At 40.6% G+C, this 16,630-nt stretch overlaps 1 protein-coding gene across 1 annotated transcript; it reads left to right on the top strand.

Annotated features, from left to right (window-relative positions):
• Nucleotides 1-5,190: 5,190 nt before the first annotated feature.
• Nucleotides 5,191-6,591, top strand: LOC311002137 (uncharacterized protein). Its single transcript, XM_083993382.1, has 2 exons — nt 5,191-5,709; nt 5,836-6,591. The coding sequence occupies exons 1-2, from the start codon at nt 5,478-5,480 to the stop codon at nt 6,072-6,074; spliced, it is 471 nt and encodes a 156-aa protein (XP_083849508.1). The 5' UTR covers nt 5,191-5,477; the 3' UTR covers nt 6,075-6,591.
• The last annotated feature ends 10,039 nt before the right edge of the window (nt 6,592-16,630 follow it).

The following is a 16,630-nucleotide window of genomic DNA, read 5'->3' as shown; positions in this document are numbered from 1 at the left end:
AGAAACACACGTGAACCATCAAACCACACAAAATCAACGTAAGTCTCAGTTTGTTATTGAGTTAAAAATGTCTGCCCATGGAAGTGTCAGAAGTCATATTTCAGTGACTCTTCGCTGCTTATTAATAACCCGTCTAACATCACCTGAATGTGGTGGAAAACAGGAGGTCTTGCTTTCAGTTCTGCTTTCAGGGTTCCTACGAAAGTATGGAAAATATGGAATTTGATTTTATACATTTCCAGGTCTGTAAAAGTATGGGAAATGGAAACTATTGTATGGAAATTATTTTATTTATCTTATCTTGGTTTGGTCTTACCTATTTGGGTTAATTATTTTGTATGTGCTATTGTACTTAGCTACAATCTCCTGGTAAGTATTTGGTTGCATAATGGCATACCCATTCAGAATAATGAAAACAAATGATAAATTGCATGATTTTTTTATATTATGCACATCTATTTACTTAAATATCACAAATTATTAGATTTTTTTTTACAGAGAAGTCTGGAAATTAGGGTCTGGAAAAAGTATGGAATTTGGACATTTCAAATGTGTAGGAACCCTGTGCTTTTGGAAGAGGAGCTTCCACGTATTCAACGAGTTCAAGGGACGATCCTGTGAGTGCTGTCCATGGTTAACTAGCCTACTTAACCAAAAGTCTCTTGAAGTATCAAACAAAGAGATCTATTGGCTGTGGAAGTTTGGAACAGTCAAAATACAGAAGTTATCATAATGTGAACCCATGTTGTGGAAAGATCCCAGGAGGAGTAACTGCTGTGGAAGCTCAGTAACTAATGGAGATGTTACAAACAAACAAACAAACTTTTAGTTACTTATGAGATAATAACACAACGTTACCAGACAGAGTTGTTTTAGAGGTAAATTCATGTAAAAACGCTGATGCGCGTTGCCTTCAGGGACAGTTTTTCATCTGCATTTCCCTCTACGTTATAGCCGTTAACCATTATTTCCGTTACATAGCTACAACGACCACAATTTCACACAATACAAGAATCACAGCTTAATATTAAACGTAGCCTATATTTCTTATAGCTACTCCAATAATACACACACAAAAAAATCAACAGCTCTGAAATGATACCCGAGTTTCCGACCTGTAATTTCCGAGTTCTACGCCGTTCAATTCATTTCTCACAACTCAGCTATTTTAGATATCCGAGCCCTCATTGAACGCAGCAAACAGTTGCACCAGAATCCACCAATCACGGTCCATTCAGCTCTGTGCCGCTTCTATTTATCATTGAGGAGAGGATCCACATGTGTTCACTCACCTCCTGTCCAGACGTTTATCTTCATAGAGTCGCTGTCGACGATGGAAACTTTTTACCAAAGGTAAAGTGAACAGAGCTCAGTCTGATTATTGAGAGAATAACGTTAATGCTATTAATTAATAACATTAATTCTATCAATGTTATTCATGTTATTTATGTTTGTGTGGACTGACAGGATGTTTCTTCTAACCGGCTCCATGTTGGTCTTCAGTCTGATCAGTTCTGTGTCTTCACTTTCTGGTAAGTTGTTCTTGATCATTTGTGTGAAATAGTTAGATTTTGTACAGGAGCGGGGCACATCCTATACACGGACATTTCAAGAGGTTACACCTCTCATGGACAGTTATTCACACAACTAATGGACAGTCACCTGCCAGTTTTGATCAATATTGGACGCAATTCAACAAAGTATAACGATTAAGAGTGTTCTCAGGAGACATAGGCTAAGTGAATCATTTTGTCATTGTCTTTCCTTCGAGTACTGCTTGTCACCAAATTCACTTATGTATGATCTTATTAATTGTCTTGTTGTCTAAAACGCAGTGTAGATGTACTAAATCACGTTACCTTTCTCTTTTTTGGCTAACTGCTCTCAAGCATAGCGAGGGCTTGGAGCCAGAGGGGCGTAAGTGGCTTTTGACAAACTTTACAGGAGAGACAAAACAAAATTTTGACCACACTTCAATCAACTGTATTCATTAACCTTAAACCCCAACATTGCAACCACAGACATACTTATATGAATGAGTATTTATGTAATAAACTTATGGCATATTAACACAATGAACATGTTCTAAAACATTTTAAAATCAAAAAAATATGGCAAAAACGTCAGATACGCCCTTTTGGCACCAAACATTTCCAAGTCTTCTATGGACATATTGGGCGTATCTGCTGAATAATGCATTGAATTGATTGAATAATTAACACTTGAATAAGTAATTAATTTTCATTTAACTCATTCATTAATTATTTCAAAAGGGTCCTATGTTCCCCACTGTTGCTGGTCGATGGACTCTCTCTACTTATCTGGACTGTCTCTATCTATCTGGCCTGTCTAGCCTCTACCTGGTCTTTTGACTGTATTAAACTTAACCAACTCCTGTCTTTATTGCCTAAACCCAACCAATGGGACAATTACACGTCCCACTTAAAGTCACAACTCAACTTCGCACTCCAAAATAGGCAAAAATCTGCAAAGTCACAACTCCACTGCAGGTGTGGGACCAAAAATGGCATGTTCCCCGGGTCCTTTTGGGGAAAAGTGGGGAACATAGAACCCTTTTTCTAAAAAAGGGTTCTATGTTCCCCAGTCACACACAAAACAGGTACATAGGACCTGGGGAACATAGGGATGACCCCAGTAAGGCTCTCAAGGCATGATTCTGTCTTACTGTCATCACTCTTGCGAGGACATACATTAAAAAACAACTCTGACTCATCTTCAACTTCTTCACTATAGGATTCATCAGTTTGTTTCACAATATTCATCAAAATCTTTTCTGCCTCAGACAGTTCCATGTCTGCAGTTTTCTCAGCCATTTTCAATGCTGTTTAAGGGCAACAACTACACTTACGCCCTTCTGGCTCTGAACCAACATGTGGGTCCTACATGTATTTACATGTATTTTTCAGGGCCAGAAGGGCGTAAGTGCACTTACGCCCTTCTGGCTCCAAACATTACTCACACTTTTGTGTTAGGTCTTTATTGTTTTGTTGCTTTATTCAATACAGTTTGATCTCAGATAGGTCTTTTTGGCATCATTGGATAGAGCTCATCAAGACCTTTCTTTTGATATATAGAACTCATTTTCGCCCAAAATGCCACTTACGCCCCTCTGGCTCCAAGCCCTCGATAGACTGTAAAAGCTCTCAAGCAGGGACGTCAGGGTACGTGAAGCCACTCGCCGTCTCGACTTGTACGCCAACGGAGGCTGCGCTGCCTCATTGCGTAACTCTACTGAGTGTGAGCGTCACGTACGTTTACGTTGCCTTCGTGAATTGTCAACACACAGACGGCCCCTCGGTTTTAGCTTCCAGTAGTTTAGCGGCTGATTCAACTGCAGTGATGGATAACACTACCGGAGAGGCTCAACAACTTTTTTTTTTTTTTTTTTTACTTTTGAGAAATAAACGGCAGCTTTTACCTGACCGAGACCAACGCCCGAGCTACGGTAGCTAACAGCTAGCAGCTTTTACCTGACCGAGACCAACGCCCGAGCTACGGTAGCTAACAGCTAGCAGCTTTTACCTGACCGAGACCAACGCCCGAGCTACGGTAAGTTAGCTAACAGCTAGCAGCTTTTACCTGACCGAGACCAACGCCCGAGCTACGGTAAGTTAGCTAACAGCTAGCAGCTTTTACCTGACCGAGACCAACGACTGAGCTGGTAGCTAACAGCTAGCAGCTTTTACCTGACCGAGACCAACGCCCGAGCTACGGTAGCTAACAGCCAGCAGCTTTTACCTGACCGAGACCAACGCCCGAGCTACGGTAGCTAACAGCTAGCAGCTTTTACCTGACCGAGACCAACGCCCGAGCTACGGTAGCTAACAGCCAGCAGCTTTTACCTGACCGAGACCAACGCCCGAGCTACGGTAGCTAACAGCTAGCAGCTTTTACCTGACCGAGACCAACGCCCGAGCTACGGTAGCTAACAGCTAGCAGCTTTTACCTGACCGAGACCAACGCCCGAGCTACGGTAAGTTAGCTAACAGCTAGCAGCTTTTACCTGACCGAGACGGGATCATCCCTATGTTCCCTGGGTCATATGTTCCCCACTTTGTATGGGACAGGGGGACATAGGACTCCTATTCCCCTCTGTGCCCAGACCGAACATACAACCCCACGTTTCCCCAAAAGGACCCGGGGAACATGCAATCAATGTTTGTACCGTCAAAACGACCAAAACCTTACTTTCTCCTCCATCACACGACACATGTTGATGTGCTTGTCACTACCCGATTTGCGACGCTACCCGATCTGTGACAAAACCGTCTCTGGCGACGCACATACAGTAGGGCAGTGATCCTAAGTCAATTCAACTAAGTTTGTCCAAGTGGAGTTGCCGTACGTGGCTGTCACAAATCGGGTAGCGTTGCAAATCGGGTAGTGACAGCAAAGACGGTTTATAATCCATTTATTGAATATCTTTGGTGACAGTGCTCACAACATTTTCACATTTGACCTTTCGCAAAACCCCGCCCCCGAACGGTCATTGTCCAATCAGACATCATAGCAACCGTTACTATGTAAACAAGGTCCGTCAAGCTTCGGACCAAAGCTCAGCCTTCAATTTCTAAATCCCTCAGTTTATTTTTTACACATTAGTGACCACCATTAGTGACCAAGCTCATCGTTCATTAGTTAATCTTCATCCTCACGTACTGTTCTCCTCGCTGCGCTGTCGGACCTGCAGCTCTGTCACTGTTGCGCTGTAGCGCTTCACACCCCCCCCCCCCCCTGTCCGAGCCCGTTCGGGACCGGAGACGGAGCAGAGACCCAGGTCCGATAGTGCAACTTGTCCCTCTCTAAAGCAGAGGATGAGGTCAGCTTCACTCCAGTCAGTCTTCACATGCAAACAGTCCAAAAAGTTGAAAGAGTTTCTGATCATTGTCAGTTTGTTCCAGGGGACTGAGTTTTTTTTATTTTTTTTTTTTTACCCAGCTTGTATTTAGGGCCGGCCTTTATTTGTCTGTGTAAACAATTGAATACTGGCTATTATTTGAGAGAATCCCGTATGCTATTATAAAATAACTTAAAATCAGATCTTTAATCATTGATAAGTGTGCGTCTCTCCCCCAACTCTCCCTAATTGTCCCATTGTTTGGGTTTAGGCAATGAAGAAAGGAGTTGGTTAAGTTTAGTAAAAAAGACCAGGAGGCTAGACAGGCCAGATATGGCGCATTTCCACTAGCACGGCTCGGCTCGATATGGCTCAGGGGGGTCTATCTCACTGTGCTATCAAATAAAGGCAAATAGGCAAAAAAATATATGATTAATCTAACTTGTATATTTGCTCTGCTCTGTTTCCTCACTTCTCTCTCTCTCTCTCTTCATCAGATCAAACTATCCCAGCTCTTCCTGGAGACCACGTCCCTCTGACCTGTGTTGGTCCCTCAGACGGTTCAGTAGCTCTGGAGGTGATCAAACGTGGCCTTGAGGGGAAGTACGTCTTCTTCCTTATGGACGACCGGCCTGATGTAGAAAACCAGCATCCATCTTATAGAGGCCGTGTGGAGCTGGTGAAGCCTCTGATGAAGAACAACATCGTGTCTCTGATCATCAGGAACGTGACTCGTTACGACTCAGGAGTCTTTGAGTGTCACTTCATCACCAACGGGAGAGAAACGGTCTCTGATGGAAACGGCAGCTTCGGCACCAAGTCCTCCTACAACATCAACCTGGTGGTTTCAGGTGAGTCAGGAGAGTCCAGACTCAGGTCAGAGTCCTGGTTGTTGATGTGATGACTGAACCACAGACTCTGTTCTGTTGTTCACTGATCACAGACCTGATCTCTGATCATCTGCTTCTGCTCCACAGACCAAACAGCTGGAGGTGAGGAGGGAAGAGCTGACCTCAGAAACGAGGATGGAGGAAACACAACTGGACAAAACGTGAATGGAACAGATGTGGACATCAGCAAAAAGGATGAAGGAAACAGGCGAGGACATGTAGGACTGATACTCAGTGCAGTCTTCCTATTGTTTATTCTTGTTGTTCTGTTTTACTGTGCAAAACCCACAGGGAATGTGAACCAACTTGGACCTGCTTCAGTCTAGGAGAGTGATGGCACTGAGGTGGAAAAGTATGGACGGTCCTATCGTACTTGAAATGTAGTTACAGGAAATGGCGTCATGCTCTGCACTGGAGAAATTAACTTATAACTTCACTTTATTTGTTTGTATAGCACCTTTCATTTCAAAGTTATTTATTGAGGTGACGTCCCTGATATCTAAAGGTAGTGTGTTTCAGAGCTTAGGGCCGTAGGTAACAAAAGCCGCATCCCCAATTGTCCTTCGACTGCAGTAAAGAACCTCCAGTAACTGGCAGTAGATGATCGATGTGTTCTTGGAGGCTGATAGTTAATAAGACAGCCCATGAAGCCAAGTGGCAGAGTTTAAATGAGCTGGAGTTCTTCTGTGGTACTTTTAGGGAGGCCAGTAAAAAGTCAAGTCTGCTTGAGATGAAGGCATGTAAACATTTTCCAGCATCTTTTTGATTTATGAATGGTCACACTTTTTAAATGTATCCTTTAAGGAACATGTCTAAAGTTGGATCACTTTTATCTGTATCAGACTCTGAAAAATTGGTTCATGCATTAATTTCTAGTCGTTTAGATTACTGTAATGCTCTTTTCTCCGGATTAACAAATCAACCACTCAACAAACTCCAACTTATTCAGAATGCTGCAGCTAGAGATCTAACGAGAACAGGTTTAATTCTGGTTACAGTTAGTACAGAATTGATTTTAAGATTTCACTTGTTTTTAAATCTCCCAACGGTGCTGCCCCTCCCTATGTACCAGCCAGACACCTCAGATCTCCTCAATACCACACATACTGTATATTCAAAATCAGCTCAGGGTGCTTTTAGTTAATATGGTCCAACACTGTGAAACTCTTTACCTGTTGAACTCTGCTCGTCTCCAACAATATCTTAAATGTAAACTAAACAAATCTGTTCTCACAAGCTTTTAATTTGTTTCTCTTTTTCTTTTTCTTTTCTACATTTTTGTTTTAATATGCACTTTACATGTATTGCCATCTTGCTTTTTATCCTGAAGCACATTGAGTTTGTGCTCGCCATATGAAATGTGACATTGACACTTTAGCCATGTTTCAGAGGTGGAAGAACGACGTCTTCGTCACCTTATGTTGCCAAAGGGAAACTAAATAAGTTCAGAGAAATACGGGACATTTATGCAGTTCCTCAAAAGTGATCAGATGGAAATTAATTTGTAAATGTGGTTGACAGCACTTGTTGAAACTGGCATGCCTGAACAATAATCAAGACTACTGTTGATTTTGTGTTTTATTTCATTATTTATTTCTACTTTTCTGTTATGTTTTATTTGTTTGTTTTCATTTCTTTCCCTAAATGTGTGTACTGTTGAGGGTGGGGGAAGGAGGGTGTTGACAATGTTATTGTCCCACTGACTGTATATTTTCTATGTCAAAAACAATAAATATATTTATATTGTTAAAAAAAAACTCCTGCTGAAGAAAATCAATGTCTTTATTGCAAGAAACTGGAAAAAGACAGAAGTGTTTGTGAGGTCCTGTCCCTGTTAAGCTGCCTCCAACATGACTGCAGTTAGAACTGAACAAATATTCAGCCTTTATTACACCAGACAGTCAGTTAACTCCTGCTTAGTCTTTAGTATAAACCCTGACTGAAAGGTGAGTTTCATTTATTCATCTGAATAAGAATCTCAACTTTTTGCCATTTCCTCAAAAGAAGTAAGTTTTTCTCAACAACGACAACAAAAAAAAGTTCTGGTGTCCTACAGAGTAAACACCAGGAAAACAACAGATTGAAAAGTTTGATGCTGCGTTCATAGTTATTTTCCTTAATAGTTTATTTAGAGTGAAATGAAATTTGAAGTTATGATCGGGAAATCAGGAAGTTTAAAACACTAAATTCACAACTCTACTGTAGTGATATGGCTTCTCTAAAGTAGCTACTTAGTTAAAAAAAAAACAAATATTACAGTACATCCATTTAATTTTTACACTGATTATATTTGAGTGCAGTGACATTTATTTTTCTCGGTGCATTTAAAGTCACCTTAGCACAAGTAAAACACAGCTCAGCACCCGTCTCATCTTTCTTTCATGGGCTCAGGGCCCCCCCTTGTGTTCAAACATGAAAACTACATTTATCAACAAATTAGTGTTTGTACTGTAGATAACTCAAGAATATTTACCAATATATTAAATGTGTTTATACAATTAATTTATTATGTTTTAAATCATGTGATATTTTCAATGTAGGATTCGTTACTTTCTCTAGAAGGACACCAAGTTACTAAGGACTCACAAATGTCTAGTTAATGTTGTGTTTTTTAACAGGTGAGTAAACAAACTCTGATGCCAACGTGGGTTATGTAGATAACAATAACAACTATGTAGGCCTCCCTATTAGTCCGTTATTAGTCTTCAATGTGACTAATAACATTTCCTCAATCTCAATTTATATTTTGATTAATAGTTTGTTTTCATAATGAACAAACAATTTCTCTATAATTGCACCTACTATTTATACTTTATAACTCCACTGAAAGTATTACAATCAGGTTATCTTTTGTTGCTTTGTTACTGTTATTGTTTATCTTCAACTTCCTGTGGACATGAAGCTTGTGGTGCGTTAAATTATTTCAAAATTGAGAGGAGGGGATGAATCCCTCTGTCCCTCTCGTATTTATACACCAGTAATAATAATAATAATAATAATAATAATAAAAGTAATGATAACAATCATGAGACAAAGGTCACTTACCTACTAGCAGTGTGAGTCTGATGCTATCTGACAGTCTGATAGCATCAGACTCACACTGCTAGTAGTATCTTCCCAAATATATATAGACTATTGTGGTATATTGATGTGTTGATGAAAAGAAGGGATCACCGCTGACACGTCTTCAATTGTATTCAAAAAAGAAGTTTATTAACAAGAAGAAGAACAGTGTACAAAAATGCCGAATCCTGGAGCATCTCTGGTCCGAAATGAGATCTCTCTCTCTCAACCCAAAAACCTTCCTTTTTATATGTTGGCTTATCTCCAACACTCCACCTTCTCCGGACAGAGAGAAACCTCCCGTCCAGATGTCCAATGACCTTTGACTTGACCCTTTAACTTTTAGGCTAGCGAAAAACCCCATGTCCTGTATCCCATGTCTCTTACCCATTAGAGAAGACAACCGGGTCATTCAGTCGTCTTGGACCATGCCTATCCCATTAGGTCAGATGACTTCTAAGCAAATTGTGGAACCCATGAAGTAGAGCATCTATCCAGACACTCCTTCAGTTCCAAACAAGGTACACATACAAAGAAGAATACATGATGATAATAACAAGATATTACAACGAAGAACATACAATAATTTAAGATATTAAAGCAAAAGTACAGGTGGATAATACACTACACTATATTTATCCTGTTCTACTGGAAATTGATAGGACTGGTAGCTACTGGTTCTTTGTATGATAGAGGTGTTTGTGAGATCAGAGGACCTGGAAGTTCTGGTTCGACTGAAAACCGTCTCAAGCATTACAGCTGTGGTGTCTGTCTATTATTCTGTCTGTCCCATCCACACATAAAGAAGTGCTGTTGTAACTTCAGTTGATTGGTTACAATATTTTGTGGAATAAAAATGATTTGTTGGCTGTTATCAAAGTTTCTCCCTCTTCTATGTGACAGTCTTATGTTTAGACAAGTTACCACGTGTGTTCTCAAATTGTCTGCTAGCCTACTGTATAAAAAGTAACATGTATAGGTTTTTTTAAAAATCACATTTGAGCATTTTGTTTGTTCAGGAGGGCGATTGGTACCTGGCTATTACAATACATTACAACTCCCAACCCTGATAATAAGTTACACATCTGGTTATAAATATCACCAATTACTGCACCGCCCCCTAGCTCCCTCTGAATGATGCGCCTGGGTAAGGCAACACAACCTCTCCGCCTCTTCTGTCATAAAACTTTATTATTAGAAACGTAACAGTTTTACTGTACTGCCGTAACTGTGCCAAAATAACAACAGCGCTGAGTTTGTCTTATCTCCTTCATGATCTCACTCACTCTCCTATGCAAACACACACTCACAACTCCCCCTTGCTTACTCATCCAACGACATACCTGTCTATAGGCCTACTAGATCACTGGAAAAGAGAGTAACGACACCACCATTGACTCCCGTGGTAAGGGCATAGACTGTAAAAAGAAGGGTTTTGCGCCCCGAGTGGCAGGATATGGGTATTGCAAAAAAAAAAACCCCCAGAAAACTCATTCACTCCAATGTATAGTATTTCAAAGGAGGTTAAATCGAAAGCAACTGGACTTGTTTTCTAGTTTTCTAGTTTTCTAAGTCCAGTTGCTTTCGATTTAACGTCCTTTGAAATACTATGACCTGGACAAATGAGAATATGCACAGGCTTATTCCAATGTAGCTAGTGTGTTGCCCACTTGCTTGTAAATTGATGAAAACGGCCGTGTTTTTGTTTTTAGATGTCAAATTATACTTATTTGTTTATTACAAAATGTAGATTGAAACATTAATGTAGACAACTGTTTTTTTGTTGTTGTTTTTTTTTACTCGCCTATGTGTTAATATCTGTAAAGGGTCCTCAATGATGCTTTACCTCTGTGACTGGACCGCCGCGATCCACTGGTTCACTGGTCACTAGTAGGCTAGGCTATTTACACGTAGGCTATACGGTCGCATTGTTTACGTTGTGTTTTAATTAATCCTGTAACACACAGTGTGACCGCGGTGCTGCACGGTGACAGACAGGCTCATGTGCAGAGGGACGAGATCACAGCTGTTTCTTTCGTCCCCACAGTGACTCCAGTCCCGACCATAGACTGTAAGGTCCTGATCGAGCTGCTTCTACTGAAGAACTCCGACAAGTCAAACTTTAGGATAGCCTTAGGACTAATTCACCTGTCTAACCATGACACCTGAAACACACTTTCAGTCATTGAAAACAGCTGCTTCTTGAATGTAACTCGGTCAAAGTCAGACGTAACCTCAAGATTTTTTGCAGTTCTGTTAGGTCACACAGGATGACGTAGGCCTACATGCTGACAAAGTTAGACAGACTTGTGTGTGCTCGGAGAAAATCGCTTTGTTACTTTCGTCCCACGTTACGTTCATCTTCTTTCTCTCTCTCTCTCTCTCTCTCTCTCTCTCTCTCTCTCTCTCTCTCTCTCTCTCTCTCTCTCTCTCTCTCTCTCTCTCTTTTGTACAGTAGCCTATATATATATTTATGCTATATTGTGCATTAAATTCATATAGAATAGCCTATGTTCATTTATTCAAAAGCTCCTGCGGTGTTTTTGACCCGGCTCTATTGTTTCTATAGCCTACTGAATATCCTGCGATTGGACACGGAAGTGATATGTTTTAGAATGTGAAGACGTAGCCATTCCCATAATCTGTAGCTAATTTATACAGCCTGTAATTTACATTAGGGGCCATATCACATAATTACTGTAGGCTAATTTACATTATGGGGCCATATCACATAATTGCTGTAGGCTAATTTACATTAGGGGCCATATCACATAATTGCTGTAGGCTAATTTACATTATGGGGCCATATCACATTTTGCTGTAGGCTATAATTTACATTATGGGGCCATATCACATTTTGCTGTAGGCTAATTTACATTATGGGGCCATATCACATTTTGCTGTAGGCTATAATTTACATTATGGGGCCATATCACATTTTGCTGTAGGCTATAATTTACATTATGGGGCCATATCACATTTTGCTGTAGGCTAATTTACATTATGGGGCCATATCACATTTTGCTGTAGGCTAATTTACATTATGGGGCCATATCACATTTTGCTGTAGGCTAATTTACATTATGGGGCCATATCACATAATTGCTGTAGGCTAATTTACATTATGGGGCCATATCACATAATTGCTGTAGGCTAATTTACATTATGGGGCCATCACATAATTGCTGTAGGCTAATTTACATTATGGGGCCATCACATAATTGCTGTATAGGCTAATTTACATTATGGGGCCATATCACATAACCTAATTGCTGTCCTACATTAGGGGCCATATCACATAATTGCATCTGAATGGTCAAACGGTTTTTTATTGACATACACTTCCATCATGGATGTGCTGAAATTGCGCTCCGGAGGAAGACGCCTCTGGGCTCACTGCTGAAAAGGGGTTGGCCTAGTGGCAATCATCATCCGCTCCGCCGCTTATAAAACTTTCTTCAAACGTAATTTTCATAGCCTAAATGAGACTCGCCATGCCGCCGATGGAGACATCATGCCGATGGTATCGTGAGCAGATTTTAATCATGTCTGAATATTGAGAGATTAATGTTTATTTTGTGTGTTTTGACGTTTCACGTGTGTGTGTGTCAGGATGATGTTATGGATCTTAGCCGGCTTTCTGTCAACTACTTCCCCCGCCGCTGGTTGGAGGATCTCCGTAACTTCGGTTCTCGTCCCTGCAGTTCCTGGTAAGTGTCTCGTTGTCGTTACATTAAAGAGTTGTGTGAATTGTGTGTGCGTAAAAATTGCGTTAGTGTTGTACTATGACGGTCTAATTGTGAGACTGACAGCCTGTGGCTGTGACTGCAGGGCACACAGCAGCAGCAGCGCTGCTATGTGAAACATTGAAAACAAAAACAAATTGAAACATTCATTCATTCACTATGTGAGAGAAGCAGCAGCAGCGCAGCGCGGTGTGAAAGCTGACAGAAAAGCAGCGCTGCTTTCACAACTATGAGAAGCAGAAAGCTGCGCTGCTGTGTGGCTGAGGACGAGCGCGACTGTCACAGTCTATTGTATAGTAACCTTTATTAATCTTGGTGGGCTATATCAATTGAGAAACAGTTCACTTACACTTACAATGATGACCAGGGCCAAAGGCAACAAACATATACAAAATTACAATAGGCTACAATCCATCCATCCATCCATTGTCCGCCGCATTATCCGAGTCCGGGTCGCGGGGGCAGCAGTCGGAGCAGGGATCCCCAGACTTCCCTCTCCCCGGACACTTCCTCCAGCTCTTCCGGGGGGACCCCAAGGCGTTCCCAGGCCAGCCGAGTGACGTAGTCACTCGGCTGGCCTGGGTCTTCCTCGGGGCCTCCTCCCGGTGGGACATGCCCGGAACACCTCACGAGGGAGGCGTCCAGGGGGCATCCGATACAGGTGCCCGAGCCTCCTCAGCTGGCTCCTCTCGATGTGGAGGAGCAGCGGCTCTACTCCGAGCTCCTCCCGGGTGACAGAGCTCCTCACCCTATAAAACAATTAAACATTCATGTGAATACTTTTTAACATTTACCTAAATATAAAACACACAAACAGGATGTTTTTGATTGACTTCTGTACTTCTGTAACCTCTGCTTTGTGTTTCCTCTCTCTCTCCATCAGATCAGACTGTCACAGCTCTTCCTGGAGACGACGTCCCTCTGACCTGTGTTGGTCCCTCAGACGGTTCAGTAGCTCTGGAGGTGATCAAACGTGGCCTTGAGGGGAAGTACGTCTTCTTCCTTATGGACGACCGGCCTGATGTAGAAAACCAGCATCCGTCCTATAGAGGCCGTGTGCAGCTGGTGAAGCCTCTGATGAAGAACAACATCGTGTCTCTGATCATCAGGAACGTGACTCGTTACGACTCAGGAGTCTTTGAGTGTCACTTCATCACCGACGGGAGAGAAACGGTCTCTGATGGAAACGGCAGCTTTGGCACCAAGTCCTCCTACAACATCAACCTGGTGGTTTCAGGTGAGTCAGGAGAGTCCAGACTCAGGTCAGAGTCCTGGTTGTTGATGTGATGACTGAACCACAGACTCTGTTCTGTTGTTCACTGATCACAGACCTGATCTCTGATCATCTGCTTCTGCTCCACAGACCAAACAGCTGGAGGTGAGGAGGATGAAGGAAACACATCTGGACAAAACGTGAATGGAACAGATGTGGACATCAGAAACAAGGATGAAGGAAACAGGAGAGGACATGTAGGACTGATACTCAGTGCAGTCTTCCTATTGTTTATTCTTGTTGTTCTGTTTTACTGTGCAAAACGTGTGCAAAAAAAAAATGTGAACCAACTTGGACCTGCTTCAGTCTAGGAGAGTGATGGCACTGAGGTGGAAAAGTATGGACGGTCCTATCGTACTTGAAATGTAGTTACAGGAAATGGCGTCATGCTCTGCACTGGAGAAATTAACTTATAACTTCACTTTATTTGTTTGTATAGCACCTTTCATTTCAAAGTTATTTATTGAGGTGACGTCCCTGATATCTAAAGGTAGTGTGTTTCAGGGGCGTAGGTAACAAAAGCCGCATCCCCAATTGTCCTTCGACTGCAGTAAAGAACCTCCAGTAACTGGCAGTAGATGATCGATGTGTTGTTGGAGGCTGATAGTTAATAAGACAGCCCATGAAGCCAAGTGGCAGAGTTTAAATGAGTGAGTTTTTCTGTGGTACTTTTAGGGAGGCCAGTAAAAAGTCAAGTCTGCTTGAGATGAAGGCATGTAAACATTTTCCAGCATCTTTTTGATTTATGAATGGTCACACTTTTTAAATGTATCCTTTAAGGAACATGTCTAAAGTTGGATCACTTTTATCTGTATCAGACTCTGAAAAATTGGTTCATGCATTAATTTCTAGTCGTTTAGATTACTGTAATGCTCTTTTCTCTGGATTAACAAATCAACCACTCAACAAACTCCAACTTATTCAGAATGCTGCAGCTAGAGATCTAACGAGAACAGGTTTAATTCTGGTTACAGTTAGTACAGGATTGATTTTAAGATTTTACTTGTTTTTAAATCTCCCAACGGTGCTGCCCCTCCCTATGTACCAGACAGACACCTCAGATCTCCTCAATACCACACATACTGTATATTCAAAACCAGCTCAGGGTGCTTTTAGTTAATATGGTCCAACACTGTGAAACTCTTCTCCTGTTGAACTCTGCTCGTCTCCAACAATATCTTCCCTTAAATATAAACTAAACAAATCTGTTCTCACAAGCTTTTAATTTGTTTCTCTTTTTCTTTTTCTTTTCTACATTTTTGTTTTAATATGCACTTTACATGTATTGCCATCTTGCTTTTTATCCTGAAGCACATTGAGTTTGTGCTCGCCATATGAAATGTGACATTGACACTTTAGCCATGTTTCAGAGGTGGAAGAACGACGTCTTCGTCACCTTATGTTGCCAAAGGAAAACTAAATAAGTTCAGAGAAATACGGGACATTTATGCAGTTCCTCAAAAGTGATCAGATGGAAATTAATTTGTAAATTTGGTTGACAGCACTTGTTGAAACTGGCATGCCTTAACAATAATCAAGACTACTGTTGATTTTGTGTTTTATTTCATTATTTATTTCTACTCTTCTGTTATGTTTTATTTGTTTGTTTTCATTTCTTTCCCTAAATGTGTGTACTGTTGAGGGTGGGGGAAGGAGGGGTGTTCACAATGTTATTGTTCCACTGACTGTATATTTTCTATGTCAAAAATAATAAATATATTTATATTGTTAAAAAAAACTCCTGCTGAAGAAAATCAATATCTTTATTGCAAGAAACTGTAAAAAGACAGAAGTGTTTGTGAGGTCCTGTCCCTGTTAAGCTGCCTCCAACATGACTGTAGTTAGAACTGAACAAATATTCAGCCTTTATTACACCAGACAGTCAGTTAACTCCTGCTTAGTCTTTAGTATAAACCCTGACTGAAAGGTGAGTTTCATTTATTCATGTGAATGAGAATCTCAACTTTTTGCCATTTCCTCAAAAAAAGGAAGTTTTTCTCAACGACGACAAAAAAAAAGTCGTGGTGTCCTACAGAGTAAACACCAGGAAAAACAACAGATTGAAAAGTTTGATGCTGAGTTCATAGTTATTTTCCTTAATAGTTTATTTAGAGTCACTGTTAGAGTGAAATTTGAAGTTATGATCAGGAAATCAGGAAGTTTAAAACACTAAATTCACAACTCTGCTGTAGTGATATGGCTTCTCTAAAGTACTTATACTTAAAAAAAACTATTAGCCTACAGTACATCCATTTAATTTTTACACTGATTACATTTGAGTGCAGTGACATTTATTTTTCTTGGTGCATTTACGTAAATGCTCACCTTAGTAAAACACAGCTCAGCACCTGTCTCATCTTTCTTTCATGGGCTCAGGGCCCCCCCTTGTGTTCAAACATGAAAACTACATTTATCAACAAATGAGTGTTTGTACTGTAGATAACTCAAGAATATTTATTAATTATTTAAGAATATTTAGGTTAATGTGGGTTATGTAGGTAACAATGTAACAATAACAAATATGTACCTATTAGTCCTTTATTAGTCTTCAATGTGACTTTGAATATTTCCTCAACCTCAATTTATATTTTGATTAATAGTTTGTTTTCATAATGAACAAACAATTTCTCTATAATTGCATACTATTTATACTTTATAACTCCACTGAAAGTATTATAATCAGGTTATCTTTTGTTGCTTTGTTACTGTTATTGTTTATCTTCAACTTCCTGTGGACATGAAGCTTGTGGTGCGTTGAATTATTTCAAAATTGAGAGGAGGGGATGACGTCACATCAGAT

Source organism: Trachurus trachurus, assembly GCF_905171665.1.
Source record: "Trachurus trachurus genome assembly, chromosome: 18".
NCBI lineage: Eukaryota > Metazoa > Chordata > Actinopteri > Carangiformes > Carangidae > Trachurus > Trachurus trachurus.
This window is presented reverse-complemented; position numbering and strand designations above follow the sequence as displayed.

Coding starts and splice junctions, on each gene's coding strand:
- LOC311002137 (XM_083993382.1), top strand. CDS start 5,478: ATGGACGACCGGCCTGATGTAGAAAACCAGCATCCATCTTATAGAGGC. Junction 5,710..5,835: donor CATCAACCTGGTGGTTTCAG/GTGAGTCAGGAG, acceptor TCTGCTCCACAG/ACCAAACAGCTGGAGGTGAG.